Source organism: Asterias rubens, chromosome 2 (assembly GCF_902459465.1).
Source record: "Asterias rubens chromosome 2, eAstRub1.3, whole genome shotgun sequence".
NCBI lineage: Eukaryota > Metazoa > Echinodermata > Asteroidea > Forcipulatida > Asteriidae > Asterias > Asterias rubens.
This window is the reverse complement of record NC_047063.1, coordinates 19,876,867-19,896,437: the sequence shown is the minus strand read 5'-3', so window position 1 is coordinate 19,896,437 and position 19,571 is coordinate 19,876,867. Positions and strand designations below refer to the sequence as shown.

At 39.2% G+C, this 19,571-nt stretch overlaps 1 protein-coding gene across 2 annotated transcripts; it reads left to right on the top strand.

The window, feature by feature from the left end:
* Positions 1-3,137: 3,137 nt before the first annotated feature.
* On the top strand, positions 3,138-15,103 carry LOC117306952 (threonine synthase-like 1). 2 transcript variants are annotated; one of them, XM_033791550.1, is made up of 10 exons: positions 3,138-3,310; positions 4,486-4,632; positions 5,324-6,129; positions 6,741-6,811; positions 7,974-8,078; positions 8,580-8,848; positions 9,835-9,992; positions 10,565-10,658; positions 13,306-13,402; positions 14,366-15,103. In XM_033791550.1, the coding sequence occupies exons 1-10, from the start codon at positions 3,203-3,205 to the stop codon at positions 14,710-14,712; spliced, it is 2,202 nt and encodes a 733-aa protein (XP_033647441.1). In that variant the 5' UTR covers positions 3,138-3,202; the 3' UTR covers positions 14,713-15,103. The 2 variants fall into 2 exon arrangements, with proteins under 2 accessions (XP_033647441.1, XP_033647440.1); XM_033791549.1 differs by having other exon boundaries at positions 3,138-3,406.
* Positions 15,104-19,571: the final 4,468 nt, after the last annotated feature.

Genomic DNA, 19,571 nt, shown 5'->3' with positions numbered 1-19,571 from the left:
CAGGCCAATGTGCCCGCTACGGTAAGTGACACAAAATAATGGGGGCAAGGATATCCGCATAAAAACGATGTTTCTATTCAAAAAAAGATTTCACCCCCTAGCATGGAGTAGATAGACATAGGGCCAAGGAAGAATCAGTTTCTTATTATTTATGAAGATCATCACCAACATCTCATCTTCTTATACTGTGCAGAAACCTGCTCTGGATTATACTCGCACATTGGTCGCGGTGGAAACTAGCAGGTGCAGAAGATACGCATATCATGCAAGTAAAAGCATCTAAGCATTTTGTGTGGGGGGATGGATTAACTGACGGTCCTTGTAGTTGGAAATCCAAGCCCGCATTATTTAAAATTGTTGAAATGTCTCCTTTGGTGTTAATATTTTGTGAAAAGAAAATTGAAATTGACATTTTCCATTCTTACGTCGTGCACTAACTTCCGTGTAAACACTTTCTTGCACTGATCACTGGTGGCCTACTATTTGCAGCCAAATCGCCTTCAACTTGCGGCAACCAAACACTTAAGCAGATAATAGTCAGCGAACAATTTACACAAAGCGCAGAACTATGCGATACCGAGCATTGACGTCTTGTGCCAAGACTCCATGTGCAGGAAGCGTATTTTTTTCCCAGAACAAATGAGGCCACTTTTTACCATAAATTAGCGCATGCTAACCGTACCGGGAAAAGAAAATATACGCACGAAGGAAGGCGCCCTCTGTTGTCTGCACATATGTACAGGAGGTCCTGTGAAAAACCAAGATGGTGGCAGACGGCTATGCTGCTAAAAAATGTTTTTCTTTTCACAAAAAAAAACAACTTAATTTTGTGAACTCGTTGAGAATATAGTGAGGGATACTATGAATATATGAACAGAATTTCAGCTTCTCAAATCGGAAAAGTTTCTGTATGGCGCCACCACTTTTTCATTCGAAATAAAATACTATAGTATCTAATTTACCTGATTGATATGTCCCTTTTTGTAAAAATGAGTGAAAAAGTGGTGGCGCCATACGGAAAGTTAACCCTCAAATCAGGTAAAAAATAAAGAAAATTTGAGTAAAATTTGTGTTTGCATTGTAAAGAACCTTTAATCCCAAGACGTCAGTGCAGTGGCACTGACTGACGTCCTACCAGGGCTATTATTATAGTATTAAGGCAGGTCCTGTAAAGTACTGTAGCACTAGCACCACCACAGTGAGTGGCACACAGCAGTGAACAGAACCGGATTATTCATGAGTGTGTTTTGGGCACGGAGTCAGAATGAAATTGAGGGGACTTTGTACATAAATTTTAAGTGCAAAATAACCAAAGATTACCATGCACGAACTACCAGCGGTTTTACGGAAATGCATTTCAACAGGAAGAAATTAAAACAAAATTGTTTTACCTTTTCTTGGTGAAATTAAGAACTACGTCATCGAGTCAAATCCTCTTAGTACTAGTAGTAATGGCGCTGCTCAACTCGCGCATGCGCACTGCTAAATCCTAGCGAGCGGCGCAGTGTGGTGGCGGGTGTCGCCGCTTTTGTTATTTTTATCCAATGGCATCGCCCTATTTCGGAAAAATGAATATTGATCACAAAGTAGTCTTTTAACCAGTGGTTTATTTAGGTTTGTTGACTTTCCTTGGATATTATTTTTTTAAATCCTGGAAAAGATTTCAACTTTTTCATTACAGTCTGTGGTTTCCAAAAATAAACCAAAATTTCCGATAATCACCACGTATGTTTTTATATTTTTATATTTTATTTTGTAAATAGTAGATCAAGTTTCGGTAAAAAATCTTCGTCAGCTATATCGTTCATTCATAGAGCAAGGACCGGTGTGGCGGTTTCAGACTTCCGCCGTGTTCAGTTTTCCGGGTGACGTAGCTGGAAATTTCGACACGTTGCTCAAACGGTTTTAGCTTTCCGGCGTGTTCAGTTTTCCGGGTGACCTGTCAGATACCGCCGCGAGTACGCGAGTACTGTAGTTCTCTCAGCAATGACCCCCAAATTGTTTATATTACGATTCTTTTCTGTGTAGTCACATAATCTCTTGCCCCATCTTTACATGTATTCATGGGTACAACTTTAGGCAGGTCACACTCTGCTTGCATAAAAAACAACTCATACGATCCACGCGTTTGCCGCTAGTTGTACTCGACTCGTGGACGCCGCCATGACAGCTACCGGAGGGTAATGGACGACTCAATACGGCACTAAAAATTGACTACTTTCGCTTGCTGTGCGCAGGCATCGCATGACGTAATGCTACCGTATTTGGTCATTCGGAAAACTGAACACAGCGGAAAGTTGAAACCGCCACACCGGGCCCCAATTTCATGGCTCTGCTTACCTCCGAATTCTGCGTTTACGACCACCGATTCCCCGCTTTATACTTATCAAGCGCCGAACTTCTGCGCTAGCCTTGTAAGCATAGAATGCCTAATTAGTAACGTGAAGTGCGCACGCGCAGAAGCCAAAATTCGCCGCTAACCCGTGAAATTGCCGTAAGCACGGTTAATTTGAGTTGTTATATTAATCTTATTATGTTGCCATAGCGTGGTAAATCCTGGACTCCAGGATTTACCACGCTATGACTGGAGAAGAAAACCGTTGATTTCTTCCACACAAAAAACGCCCCGTTATAAGCGGCCTCCACAAAAGAAAGTATAAGCAGCTGTAACCTAAACAAATACATAGGCTAAATAGCAATTAATGAATCATACATTTGAGTAAAGTGAGACATATTCACTGATTCAGGGCGGAACAAATAATGAATCCACAAGAAACAGTGACGGCTGAAGTATTGTAGCCTACATTATTTTCTGGGGACGACTTTCCTAGGGGGCGAGATGACCAGCCTCCGGTTGAAGAAAGTTCGCAGAGCGAGCTACCGGCGACCGTGAGAGCGAGTGCGATATACCGCCCGCTAGCGAATCGGGCCGCCCGCTATGCTATCGGCTGTTGCCCAGTATCTGTATCAAAGTATTTTTCATTGGCCGGAATACTAAAATCTTTGTTATGTGGCCAATCAAAAAGCTTCTTTGTAATTTGCATCAGTTTGTAGTCGGTACTTTACTTGCTAGTGCAAATAGTTTAATAAAGCTATGACTTTTGGAGATGGGTACCGCACAAGTTGACAGCAGACGATGCCATCACCACAGAAACGCTGTGCTTTTTAGTTTTAAAGATATTTTCAAACGCAAAGATTTAAAATGGCACAATGCTTAGTTAGGTGGAAACATTTTGCAAAGCAAAGTGCGAGATATGGATTTGGTCCACATGGTGGTCTACTTCTTAAAAGATCGTCTTTGGCCAGCCTGGTGAAATATGATGACATTGACAATTTATTCAGATTGAGCAGGGGAGTAAGAAGATCGCTAACCACCGTGACCTCTGGAATCCAGGCTGGATTCCGTGTAAGTTAGTTGGGCATGACCATGAGGGTGGGCAGGTTCATAAAAAAATAAATACAATCATACAAAAGTATACAAAACAGGGGAAAAGTTTCCGTATGGCGCCACCACTTTTTCATTCGAAATAAAATAATATAGTATCTAATTTACCTGATTGATATATCCCTTTTTGTAAAAATGAGTGAAAAAGTGGTGGCGCCATACGGAAAGTTATCCAAAACAGGATAGACACACACAATAGACATTATATTAAATATTTTATTATTTGCCCCCAATATTGTTTCTGAAATAGGAACTTTGATTGGCTGTTATTTTCCCGCTTCTTTCTGGATCCTTTCCTTAATCCCTTTCCCCCTCTCTTTTTCTATAAATGGATATGTATTTGTTTGTACTTGTCTTATGCCTCTGAAGAAGGTCCGGATTGGATCGAAAGCTAAGGCCATCTACCCTATTCATTATATTTTATTATTTGTATATATTTTCTCTCCAATGAATGAAATTTGAGGTCAGAGTAAATGTTGTTATTGTGTGCAGGCTGGGCCTTTTCTTGTCACACTCCATGACTGCCGCAACTGGAAACAGGTGATAAACATGATAAACGTGCAGACCCCCTCATGGGGTCCTACTCTAGTACTTGCCGTCAACTCGCCGTCAACTCGCTGCCGCAACTCGCCTTTTTTTTAAACGGCTCCCTCTAAGTGACATAGTTTTTGAGAAAGGTAATTTCTCACTCAAGTCAAATATTTAAAGACTTCGGGCCAGAAGCCTTTTATTAGGCATCTGAAAGCACACAAATTGTTTTTCTTCTTTCATTATTCTCATGCAAATTCGATGACCATCTGAACTGAGTCAACATTTCACAGATTTTTTGTTTTATGCACATTGTTGGAACACGTGAGATACTGGTCTCTGAATATATTAATACCAAAGGTGTCCGGTGCCTTTAAAGGAGGGTTAAGTCACAGGTATCGTACTAACAGAATCTACCGATCGTGGATCGAGAACAACTGATTGCATTGATCGACCGTTTGTGCCCAGTGTGTATAATTTAAATATTCACAAATAATTGTTGTTATTGACAGGAGAAGAGTAACATCATCTTAATGGGAAGTCCAGGCTGTGGAAAGACCACCGTGGGTAGAATTCTGGCTCGTAAACTTGGCTGGCCTGTGGTCGACTTTGACAATGACTATTTAGAGAGACACTGGAACATGACTGTGGCTGAAAAGGTAGGGAAACACTAATAGCCTAATTAGGGGGAAAATGTTCCACACCTCACACTGCACTAGCTCGGCTAGACAAACTTGTAACTATAGAAGAAAAATTATTTATAATTTGATTGGTAAACCCAGACTTTTCGAATTTATACTTTTGAATTTCTGTACCTCTGCTGAGCGGACTGTTACCAACAAAAAGACGACTGCACTCATTGTGTAGTGATGCAGAATAGTAGGTTGTAACACCTCTTTATTTTTATGAATGTGTGCTAAGTGACTTAAGCATTTGGGTAAAAAATGTAAGACTGATTTTGGAAAAAGTTGTAAGGTTTGTTCTGAGACACAATGGAGTAAACAAATCATCTGACATATGGATGAATTATCACTCTGGCAGTTTGTTAATCTCAGTCTGTACTGCAATTTATATCAAGTTGGCCCCATGTTACCAGGCAGCAAGGTGAGTTTTGAGGTCTGCGGCTCTACATGCTCTAGAATATAGAAGCTGTCATGGGCTCAACTCCAACCTACTCTCCGATGGTCCCAGACTGTCAGGATGAATGGTTACATGCATCGCAATGACCTATGTGCTTCTTGGGATTTCCCCAGTAGGTTTCAGAGAGCACTGAGGAGATACAAACACTGCTTTATCATAACAAAAACATTTCTGTACTAAATAGAAACATTTTGTTTTTCATCCTTGAAGCTAACTGAAGTTGGTCCTGATAACTTTGTGGCTGCTGAAGGAGAAGCCTTGTTGAAGTTGGACCTAAGCAGCAGCATTCTCTCCCTAAGTGGATCGGTTCCCATGCACAGACAGTCACTGCAACATGCTGCCCAAACGGGGCTCGTCATTTTCCTGGATGTTGATGAACACGACATCGCAGAACGTCTGAACCGGATGAAGGTTGACCGCATTGTCGGACAATCACCAGGAGCCTCGATGCTAGACCTGCTCAGATTCAGACAACAGTTCTACGAGGGGGTCTACGATGTTAGAATCATCTGTGAGAGGTTTGAAGACCCCGAGAAAGTTACCGAGAAAGTCCTACTCGCTCTCGAGGACTACCGGAAGAGCTACCAATACATTTCTACCCGGAACCAACGTGATGAATCATCGCCTTCTCAGGAACCTGCTTTCAAAGACGTGGTCTTGCAAGGTCTAGCTGGGGATGGAGGGCTGTACGTTCCAGACAGGGCATTTCCATGTTTAAACGTTAGACAGTGGGAAAGGATTCTCAGATGCACCTATCAGGAGAGAGCCCAGCGGATTCTTGAACGATGGATTCATCCTACGGACATTCATCCAACGTCTCTTGCTGATGCCGTCCATCAGGCATATTCGTCAGAGACATTTGAGAGTGAGAGTATCGTTCCAGTTTTTCATCTTCAAGACAATCAATACGTCATGGAGGTATTTCACGGACCGACAGCTTCTTTTAAGGATTCAGCTCTTCAGATAATGCCACAGTTCTTCACACAAGCTGTATTGAGAAAAGAAGAAACCGAAAGGTAAAGTTAAAATGTATTTAGAAGGAAAAAATGTTTAAGAACAATTCCAGTAAAGAAAATTTGTCTTGTCTCAGAAAATAACATTTATTTGTGGGTTACATTTTTTATTCAACGCCCTTTCAATCATAACAGATAGGAAATTGAAATTGACGATCTTATAGCACTGATCTGATGATTTCAATATTCAAACATCATCTTTGTTGCCTTGGATAGAGCAAGCTGGTCTAGAAAAAGCGTTTGAAAATGTTCAAAATGCATATTATGGTTAGATAATGTTTTAAAAATAGCATAACCATCCATACAAATATGCCTGGAAAGTGCATGGTTTTCCGTATACGTCAGGGCCAACACGGTACGCCAATTTGTGGAGTCAAGTTGTTGACTCCATAAAATGGTGGACCGTGTTATTTCACAAAGTATAAGGAAAATCACGCAGTTTCAAGGCATGATTGTGTAGACTATATATTCTCCTTTCAAACGCCTTTCTAACCATATGCAGTTTTATACAAACAATTTCAAACACTTTTCATAGACCATCTCAACCGATCCAAGGCAATGTATCCCTTTAAGCCTCGTCTCTTCAATCTCTCATTTATTGCTTTGTATTTTAGATATCTAATTATTGTGGCAACATCTGGTGATACTGGTAGTGCAGTGCTTGATGGATTCAGCAAGTTTGCCGGTAAGATGGCCACAAACTTTTAACACACAAACTTTTTCCTTGGGAGTCATATCCCATAAAGTAGGGTTGGGAGATTTAATCGGTCATACATGTACACTCTCTTGGTATATTGTTCGGTTTAGTATTTTATTGCAAGTTAACCAAAAATTTATCCATCCGTTTTTTGGCGCTTTTGCTGTATGATAATGTATGAAAAAAATAAAATAAACAAATAAATAGACCTTATCACAAAAACTTGGTACCCATGCTGTAGGCATTGAATGAGGTGCATGCTGGTCTAGCTAGCTCTCAAGTTTGATCCCTAGCTAGACCAGCGAGCACCTCAATCAACAGATAGCGCTTGCACAATGGGTATAATTTTGCATGAAGGTCTATGTTGAGGCTTGTCAAAGAAAAGTTCATAATCCAGACAAACATTCCCAATTATGTGGTAAGCCCGGTTCATACTTCCTGCGAATGCGAATGCGATACGAATGTTGACGTCACAAATTTGCAACGTAAAATTCGCAGCAGTTCAACTTTGCTGAACTCACTTGCGAATATCGCTGCGAAAGGAGGGTTGTGACGTCAAATTCATGCCAAGCTCGCTTCGCATTCGCATTCGCATTCGCAGGAAGTATGAACCGGGCTTTAGGCAGTTAGTTTAAACTCTCACTTGCTGGTGATGGTTGGGATGAGGACATAGTAGGATCTCTAAGAGAGGGCGTTCTCAACGAAGCAGTTCGTTCACACAAAATGTTCATACATAACTCCTTGTCGAGATTTCTAAAGTTGGTTTTTTCCTTTGTCTTCCTGTAATTAATGCAATATTGTGTTTATTATGCGCTTTTTTAAGCCAATGAGCACTCTGAAAGCAACACTTTTATTCCCCTGCACATTGGGCCCTTAGCATTCCTGAAACCATCTCAACTTCAAAGACTTTTGTGACTTGTATTGTCTTTGGTCTTGTCAATTAATGAGTAACGCCTGATTCCTGCGAATGTGAATGGAATTTTGGTGACGCATTAATCGGTACCCACTCCCAGGCAATTGTGCTGCAGGAATATTTATTTCGCACAAAACATTTGCAGGAAGTATGAACCGGGCGTAATGTGGATAACACAACTGATGTTATATTTTGACTGATTAACGATATCTTTACTTTGTTTCATTATTGGTGCAGGTTCAAGTGGTAGTATGGTGATGGTCTTGTACCCAGAGGATGGTATCAGTGAAGTACAGAAGTCACTCATGACGGCAGCCACTGGGACCAATGTACATGTTGTAGGTAAGTTGATTTAGAGACCGACTAATTTTTCACAAGCAGACCTTGTGCAGCAACACATACATGTTTGTTTCACACACTCGGCATGACAGCTTGCAAAATATTTTTTTGGTGATCATTTAAACGACTCGACAATACAAACAATTTAATTTCAATCATTTAAATTTGTGTTTAAAGTGTTTGTCAGTTATGATTTTAATTAGTTTTTTAGTCAATAATGTAGCAATTTGTAGTATTTTTGACCATGTTTTTGAACCAAACTTTTACTTTTATTTCCATAGTTGCCATAACTATTATTTATTAGACCTTATAACAAATTCTTGGTATGTGCGCGTGATCAAGTTTGATCGCTAGCTAGACCAGCATCTCCTGATACGGCACTAAGCGCTAGCGCAATGGGTATTTGCGAAAGGTCTATGCAAGGAAATTTGCTGTTAAAACCGCCCTTGTGCAGTCAAAAACATGGTCCATTGATAAGAAACAAGCAAATTAAACTCTCAACAGGTGTGGAGACTGATTTTGATTTCTGCCAGACTGCCATCAAAGAAATCTTCAATGATGTCGCCCTCAACAACAATCTACTAGCCAATCATGGAGTGCGATTAAGCGCAGCCAATTCCATCAACTGGGGGCGCTTAGTGCCCCAAGTGGTGCACCACGCATCTGCATATCTGGACCTTGCGCAACGAGGAGTGATATCGATTGGTGAGGAGTGCGATATCTGTATACCTACGGGGAACTTTGGGAACATACTAGCTGCCATTTATGCCAAGGTGAGATGAAAAACAAAGGATAATCTGAGGTCATACTTTGTGCTTAAAGACACTGGACACTATTGGTTATTGTCAAAGACTAGTCTTCTGGTGTATCTCAACATCTGCACAAAATAACAAACCTGTGAAAATTTGAGCTCAATTGGTCGTTGATGTTGCGAGATAACTATGAAAGAAAAAACACCCTTGTCACACGAAGTTTTTTGCTTTCAGATGCTTGATTAATCAAATTCGTGGAAAATTACTTCTTTCTTGAAAACTACGTCACTTCAGAGAGAGCCATTTCTCACAATGTTTTATACTATCAACCTCTCCCCATTACTCATTACCAAGTAAGGTTTAATGCTTTAGTAATTACCAACAGTGTCCACTGCCTTTAATCCTGTTTGTGTCATAGCTATGCACATTGTTTTTATTACGATAAATACAAATTTTAAAACTTCTGTATGCGCACACTCCTGGCTCTCGGCTACATCTGGATCCAAGACTAGCAATCGTCGTTTGAAGGCATTTCCTATGAAAGTGGGAGGACCTCGACACTTTGCGTGTGTGGAATGCAAAGTCCAAAAACAATTCATTTCATGCATAAATCCTCAACAAACCAAACTAGCTCAGTGCATTTCATACTCACTTCTGAGAAGTCTGTAGGAAATGCGACTCCAATGTTTACCAGAAGTTCTGTTAAACATTGGAGTAAGTTTTAGTGTGACTTACAGTGGAAGCATGTCATGCAGATTACTAGCTGGCTGCTTTATCTCGCTCGACTCAAGTAACTTGGGTCGACGGAGTGAATGTACATTATGTACATACGGATTTTGGATTCCCAGAGTATGAGTTATGATTAGCACTAAACAAAAATAATATTTTGATTTTGCTGCATTTTTCAAACATTTATATTCTCAAAACTGTTATGTATCAATGTTGAAATTGAAGGAATTCAATGACAAAAGAGTGACAATGTAAATGTATGCATCTTGTTTTGTTAGTCCATGGGAATTCCTTTCCGCAAGTTCATCTGTGCATCAAATGAAAACAACGTCTTGACTGAGTTTATCCAAACAGGTTGCTATGACCTTCGACACCGTCATTTGCATGTTACCATGGCACCTGCCATTGATATCCTCAAGTCTTCCAATCTAGAAAGGTAAGTTGTCACGGTTTCCATAACTTATACACAAGTTTTAAGTAATTGTAAAGTGTAATATTAAATTTGAAAATTTTTTATTCAATTGTAGCACTGAGCACATGGTCACACTAGTGTGGATGTTATATTTAGTTACATGTATCATAATTGATGGTAATACTAATCATAGTTGCTTTTTACATAGCGCTCAGTGATACTCAAGGCCCTTTCAACATTCAGTATTTTCCAATACCATTTCCTTTATATAGCACCATGTAATGGCTTAAAAGGTGCTGTGGCCAATATGCATACAATCAAACCAGGAACACCGGGGCGAACCCCTTCTCTTTTCACTAAGTGCAATGGGTTCATTTACATGCGTTACACAACACGGGACTAACGGCTTAACCTCCCATCGGAAGGACGAAGCATCGTGTCTTGCTTAAGGACACAAGTGCCTCGACTGGGACTCGAACCCACACTCTGCTGAACAAAAACACCAGGGCTTGAGTCCGGTGCTCTTATCCGCTCCACCACGACAACCATTGCAACTTGTCATGTAAAACTCCTTTTTTTTCTTGTTTTTGATACAGGTTTTTGTATCTTGTTACTGATGGTGATAGTGCAGAGGTGAATCGATGCTTTGAGCAGCTCGGCAAACAGAATTACTTTAAAGTTTCTCCTCGGGTAAGTACTCAAAGACCACTACAAGCTCAATTTGATATAAACATATTATAACTGCAGCTCTTGTTCAGGTGACAAAGACAACATAATGCTCAGCCATACATGCTCTGTTTTACATCCACTGAAGAAAAACAATGTCACCTTCTCAATGAAAGTTGCCCGCCATGACTACTATACTAGATTTATACAAGATAATAGTAGTGATCCTAAAAGGTTTTTCAAAGCGGCTGGCTTTCTTTTCCGCAATAATGTGTCTATTTTACCTGCGCATACTGATGATTTACAGCTTGCTAACCATATGGGTGACTTTTTTGTCCAAAAGATTACCCGTTTAAGGTTATCCTTGTCGAGGGTGAATTGTTCCCTTAATGACACACCTGCTTCATCCCAATTTGGGTCAGCAGTTTTTACTGACTTTAGTGAACTGTCAGAAAATTGTGTTCACAAACTTGTGTTCTGGATCCAATTCCCATGGCTCTACTCACTGATTGTTTAGATATTCTTCATATAGCCTTTCATTACGAGGTTGATCAACCTTTCACTAAAAACTGGGCATTTTCCATACATGTGGAAGTCTGCGGTTGTTCTGCCTCTGCTAAAAAAGCCGGGTCTCGAGGCCAGGGTGGAGAATTTCCGACCCGTTAGTAATCTGCAGTTTGTTTCTAAACTACTTGAAAGAGCTGTAGCATGTCAGTTACAATCTTATCTGACTGAGAATAACTTATACCCATTGATGCAGTCTGCTCACCGCAAATTCCATAGTACCGAAACTGCTCTGTTGAAAATTCAAAATGATTTGTTAATGGCTATGAATAGAAAACATGTTACCCTGTTGGTTTTATTAGATTCAAGTGCTGCATTTGATACACTGGATCATGTTTTTTTACCGAGTACACTTAAGTCTCGCTTTGGAATTGATGGTACTGCCCTTAACTGGTTTTGCTCATACCTTGCTGGCAGATCACAAAGGGTTTCGATTAATGGTAAACTGTCTCATAATTATAATCTTGAATGGGGAATTCCGCAAGGGTCATGTCTAGGGCCCCTACTTGTTATTTTGTATACTAGCCAGTTGTTTGACATTGTCAAAGTTCATCATCCACAGATTCACTGCTATTCTGACGATACTCAGTTATATCTGTCCTTCAGTCCTGACGAGGCTGGTAGTCAGGTGACGGCTCTTTCTGCCATGGAGGCTTGCATTCATGATGTTCGCCAATGGTTGCTTGCTAATGGGTTGTATCTAAATGACAATGAAACTGAATTCTTGATCATAGGTACCCGTCAGCAACTATCTAAGGTTACATTGGATGGTATTCAGGTTGGGCAGTCAATTGTGTCACCTGTTTCCCTTGCCCGAAACCTAGGTGCATGGTTTGATGCCAATATGTCAATGAAAACTCACGTTACTAAAGTTTGTGGTAGTGCATTTTATTATTTGCATAACATTAGGCGCATAAGAAATTTTTTGTCTAAGGAATGTACCGAGACACTCATTCATGCATTTGTCTCTAGTAGACTAGATTACTGTAATAGTCTTTTTTATGGCTTACCCAACACTAAGATTAAACAACTCCAGAGAGTGCAAAATGCCTGTGCCAGGCTGGTCTGTAATGCTTTCAAATATTGCCACATTTCTCCATTACTTATGGAGTTACATTGGCTCCCTGTTCGGTTTAGAATTGAATTTAAAATTTTAATGATCACTTACAAAATTCTTCATAATCTAGCTCCTCAGTATTTAATTCAGCTTGTTTCCATCAAACCCCTATCTCGCTACGGCCTTCGCAGTTCTGATAATGGTATTTTTCTTAGTCACCCAGTTGGTTGTATTAAGGCCGATAGTGCTCCCCACCTCTGGAACAAACTCCCCCCTCATATTAGGAGCGCTGGCAGCCTCGATATTTTTAAATCTGTCCTTAAGACTTATCTTTTTAAAGAAGCTGTTTACTGATTGTGCATATAAATATATTGTTCCTTTACTAGTTTGTTTTGGTCTGTCTTATGTTTTGCAATTTTAACTCTTCGGATTGTCCTGTAAGGTTCTTGTATTTTCAGTTTGTTTGGATTGCTGTATATTTTCCTGATGTAAAATGTTATATTTTTATAATTATTTTGTTATGCGCTTGTGTACATTTTATGGAATGGGCGCAATATAAATGAATAAATTATTTATTTATTTATGTGGAGACATCTTTTGTTCTTTCCTTCCATATAGTTTGTGCGCTCAATTCCTTATAGAACACCAATCTCTTTAGAATTCCCCATAGAGACCATTTGTTCCTATTGTCTTCAGGGTTCGATTTCATAATGATAGTCACAACTTGGGACTAGTCCAAGTTAGGTTGAGGAATATGCCCCAACTCACCCAGTCTCAATCAGGTAGCAAATATATGTCAAGTTCGATTTGTGTGTGTATATTTTTTCTAATTTCAAAAAGGAGGTTTAAAAAAAAACAATTGTTTTGGTTCAATGTAATTTAGATACAGGGCTCTGGGAATAAAAAATGCCAGTCTGTCTTGCATAGAAATGAGGGCTTCCAATGATATCCTTGAAGCAAAATGTAGTATGACTTACACAGAATCTGCTGTGGAGACAAATATATGTCAATTGGTTTTTTTTCTTCACTTTACTCTAAATGTCCCGACAGATTCTAGAGCGAATCCAAGATGAGTTTGGTCTTGTCGCAGATTGCTGCAAAGAAGAAGAATATTCGGCCACCATCAAGAAGACTTTCTCTCAAACAGGTATGCCAGAAATAAAGTAGCTAGCACCAAACAGAAAGATTGATCAGGTTCCTTGTTTTTTTCTTTTTTAAAAGCTGTAGCCTTTGTTTTTTCCCACACGAGTCAGAATCAGTTTTATTACATTCTTATGTAGGGTAAAGCCAAAATAATATTCCTTATCCTTGATGCAATTTGTACACTAATGTGTGGTTCCTGTAGCTAAAAGACCCTCCAAGCCTTGTGTGCCTTTGAAGTGGGCCTCATTAAGTGTCTGGTTTGGTTTCCCTCACATATTCAAGCGATGTGCACAGGATTTAAAAGTTTCCCAAATGTTTGACATGATGAAAGACTTGCAGAGTTTTTTACAGGATTGGAACTGGCAAATTATTACTGGACCAGTCTGTTGTCTTGTGGTTAAGACATCTGAGTTGTCTCTGCTTACTGCAGAATTCTGTGCTAACAACGCCCAGTTAAACATATTAATTCTATGGGCCAAAAGAGCTGAATTCTGCGGGAAGCAGTACAAATTTAGTCTGGCCCTAGAATCTTGGGTAAACATATCACCTGACTAGTCGGTGCAGTTTATGGGTATAGGAGTTTGTAAAGCACAGAGTATAAAGTGCTTGTCCCACATCTGTGTAGGAGTAGAACCATGTCAGATTATCATGAAATGTCTGAAGTGTCATATTTAGTACTCTTAAATCAATCCGTCCAACACTGTGGTATCTAACCTAATTAGTTTTGTGCATACCCCCCCCCCCCAATATTGAACTCTGACCTTGAAATGCCCCATGGCACCCACAACAATTGCCTTGGTGCCCTGTGCTTTTGCTGTGATGCCCCGTGTAAGGTTCAATGTTCAAATGTATATTTTCCTCAAAGAGGTGCCCCTTACCACATAAATATTGCTGTGCCCCTTCAAGAACAAAGTTCAAGGCCTGTGAACTCGTCGATCTGAAAGGACATTTTTATCTTCCTAATCAGGGTATCTGATGGACCCCCACACAGCAGTAGCCAAGACAGTTGCCAACCGCCTAAGACCTCGAGATCGTCCGCTCATCCTCTGCTCCACAGCTCACTACGGCAAATTCCCCAGCGACGTCTTGAAATCCCTCGGACACCAAACCTCTTCTTCAGATCACCCACTGAAGAGTATAGCGGACCTTGAGAAGTTAGACCCTCAGCCGGGAATGCATAGACAATTAAAACAGTCGTTGACGAGACCCAGGCAGCATCACACGGTGCTTGGTGCAACCAGTGAAGAGATCGTTGATGAAATACAAGACTTTCTCTCTAGGGCTTCTCATCCTTCTTCATCTCTGAATTCTTGAGGGCTTGACTAGTAGCATCATTGTTTCTTGAGACCAAGATTTTTAGAGCTTGACTAGGTTTACCTTTCTTGAGACGGAGGGTGGTGAGGGCATCTCTTGGGAAGATCATTGAATAAGGCATCTGCACTAAGTGCAGTCCAAAGACCGTTTTGGTTTCCATTTTTCAGTGCAGACAATCTCATAGCATTTAAAACATAATAAAAATTGGTGAGTGAACGCCTAACATCACAAGGACGGACGACCACTTTAAGGTGAGGGCTATTGACCAACTCCTCCTGGGGCTGATACAAGGTTACCCTCTTCACAGTCTTTAAGGAAGTAGCATTGAATCCGGCTAGATATATACACACCGGAAGGCCTGGAATTGCACAGTGGCATCTGTTGTCCTGGGCCCAATTTCATAGAGCTGCTAAGCACGAAAATTTGCTTAGCATGAAATATCTTTGCTGATAAAAACAGAATTACCAACCAAATTTCCATCTGTTGCATATTGCTTGTTACTGATATTCAGATGTTGTTAGCTTATCCTGAAAATCACGTAGAAATTTGGTTGGTAATCCTGTTTTTATCAAAGAAGAAATTTTATGCTAAGCAAATGTTTGTGCTTAGCAGCTCTATGAAATTGGGCCCTGGTCTTGCCTTGGTGCCCCTTCAAAAGTTTCCCATAGACATTTAAGATTTTCAAGTTCCCTTGAGTTCCCTTTGCAACATGAAATTGGCCTTGTCCTCTCAAAGCTGAGATTCAAAGCCTGCACCAACTACCAACTAATGACAGTAATTACAGTGCAAATTGTACATCCCGGTGCCTAAAGGACATGACATACTAACCATTCAAGAGGAAAGAGACTGAATTGACAGATTCTTTGATTAGGGCGTATTTAAAGGCAGTGGACACTATTGGTAATTACTCAAAATAATTATGAGAATAAAACCTTTCTTGGTGACGAGTAATGGGGAGAGGTTGATAGTATAAAACATTGTGAGAAACGGCTCCCTCTGAAGTGTTGTAGTTTTCGAGACAGAAGTAATTTTCCACGAATTTGATTTCAGGACCTCAAGTTTAGAATTTGAGGTCTCGAAATCGAGCATATGAAAGCACACAACTTCCTGTGACAAGGATGTTTTTTCTTTCATTATTATCGCGCAACTTCGACAACCGATTGAGCTCAAATTTTCACAGGTTTTTTATTTTATGCATATGTTGAGGTACACCAAGTGAGAAGACTACCAATATGTGCAAGTATACTCCAGAGGAGGTTTCTGCACAGTATAGGAAGATGATGATGAATAGTGACCACTGTATTTAAGGGCTGACCATGGCGTAACATGGTCAAGGGTATATTTGTATATATATATATTTTTTTAAACGGAAGGAATACCTTTTTATGAAACATAAATATATCATTTATAAAAGCAGGTGCTCTCAAAGTCAGGTGAAACGCTTGGATTTTGTTATGTTTATGAAATACTTTTATGGTTAATAATGTAGGGGAGAACATTTTGTTTATGCTTGAAAATGTTTGAAAGAGCGCCTCCTACTGAATTCAAATTGCTAAATATTTCCCTTCAAAATGTGTGAATTACAACACCATTGTATTCTTGAAGTAGGTCCAAAAGAAAAGAAAAAGGGTTTGTGAAAAAGGGGGAACAAAACATGTACAATAACTGATTTATATCAAAACTGCTGCAGACTTGACAAACTACACTCTACAGGTACAATGTAATGTACATTTAAAAAACCTATTATGAATATAACCATAAATCTTTCAGTGTCAAGATCGTGCACTTAGGATCTGCAAAAGTGTCATCAATTGCAAATGTACGACCCACTCAATATTGACTTTGGGATGTACCAAGGCAACACAAATCAGCAACAAGCATTTTGTTTTGTGAGAAATATTGTTTTAAATTTTGTAAACAAATTTTTTGGTGTTGACATTTAAGGTTCAAATTACCACCCTAAACAGGCACTGAAAGAGTTAAAATAAGTTGAACAATTAGTACTCAATAAAAAATACATATCATGTGAATTAACTGTGTCCCCTTTTTAAAATATTTACATTAAACACAGGTATGATTAAGTGTTAAAATGATATATTCATTTATCCGCTGCATGTATAATGACTGACTCATTGAGTAAAATAAAATATTATTTATCTTACACTTTTGGGCTGAACATCATTTCCTTTGATTATCTCATCTATAACCCCTTTTGTAAGTTACTTTAAATAAATTAGCTGTTGTCGTAAATGGCCTGACATTTGCCTAGCTGAGTCTTTCTCAGAGGTTTAAAAGAACACTCTATTGGGCCGAAACGTCAGACCATTAAAGGAACATTACAGAATTGGTTTTTACTTACGAAACAGTTGCTGGCAGAGTAAGCACTTTATGTAATCCACCAATTACATAAACTGACAAACCTGTAGAAGTTTGAGATCCATCGATGATCTGGGTCACAAGAGAATAGTGAAAAACGGATGACCGATTTTGCATTGCATCGATGCCAAAATAAAAATGAATAAAACGCTCACTGAGCAATAAACTCCAAACGCGAAGGTAGATTATTTATTTCTCATCAAATATGACATTTCACACAGAAATATTTCAAGGTATGTTTTCAACTATCATCATCATTAGACCGTGTAAGTTTAATGTAAATCTGTGATCTTCACGATTTTTGTTTCTTACCAATTCTGTAACGTTCCTTTAAATACTTTTTGCATTACCTTTGAGGTATATTTTTTTTCAGGAACCGACAGATGGAAAGTTGCATATATTTCTATTGAATAATCCAGCCCCCAGGGCTAGATTATTACAAGAATTCAGGATCACATACTTAGTGACAATAAACTCTTAGGTCAACGCCATTGCTTTTGTTGGCTTGCTTTGTACTGGTTGACAATATGACACTGGTATACAATAATCCAGTGACTGTGAAATTTTTACAGGTGCGGTGAGAGAAGAGAAATTCAAACGATTAACCATTGTTCGGTTCTAAACTAGAACCAACATGAGAATTTGGGTTTTAAAGGCACTGGAAAGGTTTGGTAATTGTCAAAGACTAGTATTCTCACTAGGTTTTTATGCTAACAATTACTTTGAGTCATTACCAATATAGTGGCCAGTCCCTTTAACAGGGGGCCCAGTTTCATAAGGCTGCTTCAAGCACAATAAGTAGCTAAGCACACTAAGTAGCTAAGCACAAGAAAATTATGCTTACCAGCCAAAAAAAAACTTTGTCACTCAAACTATCATTGACTGGTATCCTGCTTTGTTTTGCTAAGCAGAAATGATTAAGCAGCATTGCTGCTTCATCTGCTCTATGACATTAGGCCCAGCATGCGTTAAACAAGGTTTTCTCTGTAAACAAAAGTGTTTGTTTGGTGTGTTTTTTGTTGGTGTTGTAGTTTTTCCTTGGTTCGTGAAGCGTGTAGTTTTATGACTCAACACTGAGCTGACTTTACCAGTTTATATGGAAACACAAGGTCATGTACATTAGCGTTTGACAGTTCAGTTTAAAGGCAGTGGTAGCTATGATGAGAATTTTACACTTTGGGAAACTACACGAAAATGGCACCAATGCTCCAGAGAAATGTTTTCTATCTGAAAGCTCACCGATTCTTAAGTTCACACCATTACCAATCAGCAAAAGAAATATTTATATCTGAAATAATTTCGAAGATCCTTAATTCCATCACCACAATCCAAACATGCATGACTCTACAATAAATCTCTGACCAAAAAAAGAGCTTTCAGTAAAACAGGGTAAAGACACTATTGGTAATTGTCAAAGACTAGTCTTCACAGTTGGTGTATCTCAACTATGCATACAATAACAAACCTGTGAAAATTTGAGCTCAATCGGTTGTCGAAGTTACATGACATTAATGAAAGAAAAAAACACCCTTGTCGCACCATGGTCAAAGGAAGTTGTGTGCTTTCAGATGCTTGATTTCGAGACCTCAAATTCTAAATCCGAGGTCTCAAAATCAAATTCGTGGAAAATGACTTCTTTCTAAAAAACTACACCACTTCAGAGGGAGCTGTTTCTCACAATGTTTTATACTATCAATATCTCCCCATTACTCGTAATCAAGAAAGGTTCTCTAATCATAATTATTTTGAGTAATTACCATAGAGCTATGGTAATTACCAATAGTGTCCACTGCCTTTAATGAAATGTTCAGTTTCTTTTATGGCACATTCCTAAAAAAAAATGTCGAATGATGGAAGTACATTTACTCAAAAAACAAAAGAGTAACGGCAATCTGACATGTTGTGGCCAAGTGCAACATTGAACTCAAATAGGTCATTAGGGTGTGGGTTTGAATCCTAGTCATAAAACTTGTGTCCTTGAGCAAGACACTCAACTAAGTTTGCTTCTCTTCACCCCGGGATAAATGGGTACGTGTGAGGGCAGAGATGGTTCCTAAAATTATATAGCACCAAAGTCCGCCTATAAGACGCTCAAGGCGCTTCACAGAGAAACAATTTTTTTTTAAAAAGGCTACAAAACACTAATCTTAGTAATTAATCATTAACAAACCTAAGAAATTCAAAAACAGCAATACAATTATAAAAACACAATAACAGTTGATTTAGCTTCATGTGATTGATTTTGCTTTGTGTGCAACATACTTGGCAGCAAAAGCTGTTCACTCCCAAGAAAGCCGAGATGGTTTAAGGATTGAAATAAATGTGTGGCATGAGCATGAGTGATATGTAAGAAGCCACATTTATTATGTAGAATCTTTGGCTGAGTATTGTGGGGCCAAAGTACTTGTCAAACCAAACCATTATCTCTTAGCCCTATGAGAGAAAAAATAATTGCTTTTATGCAACCTATTTAGCCTTCAAAA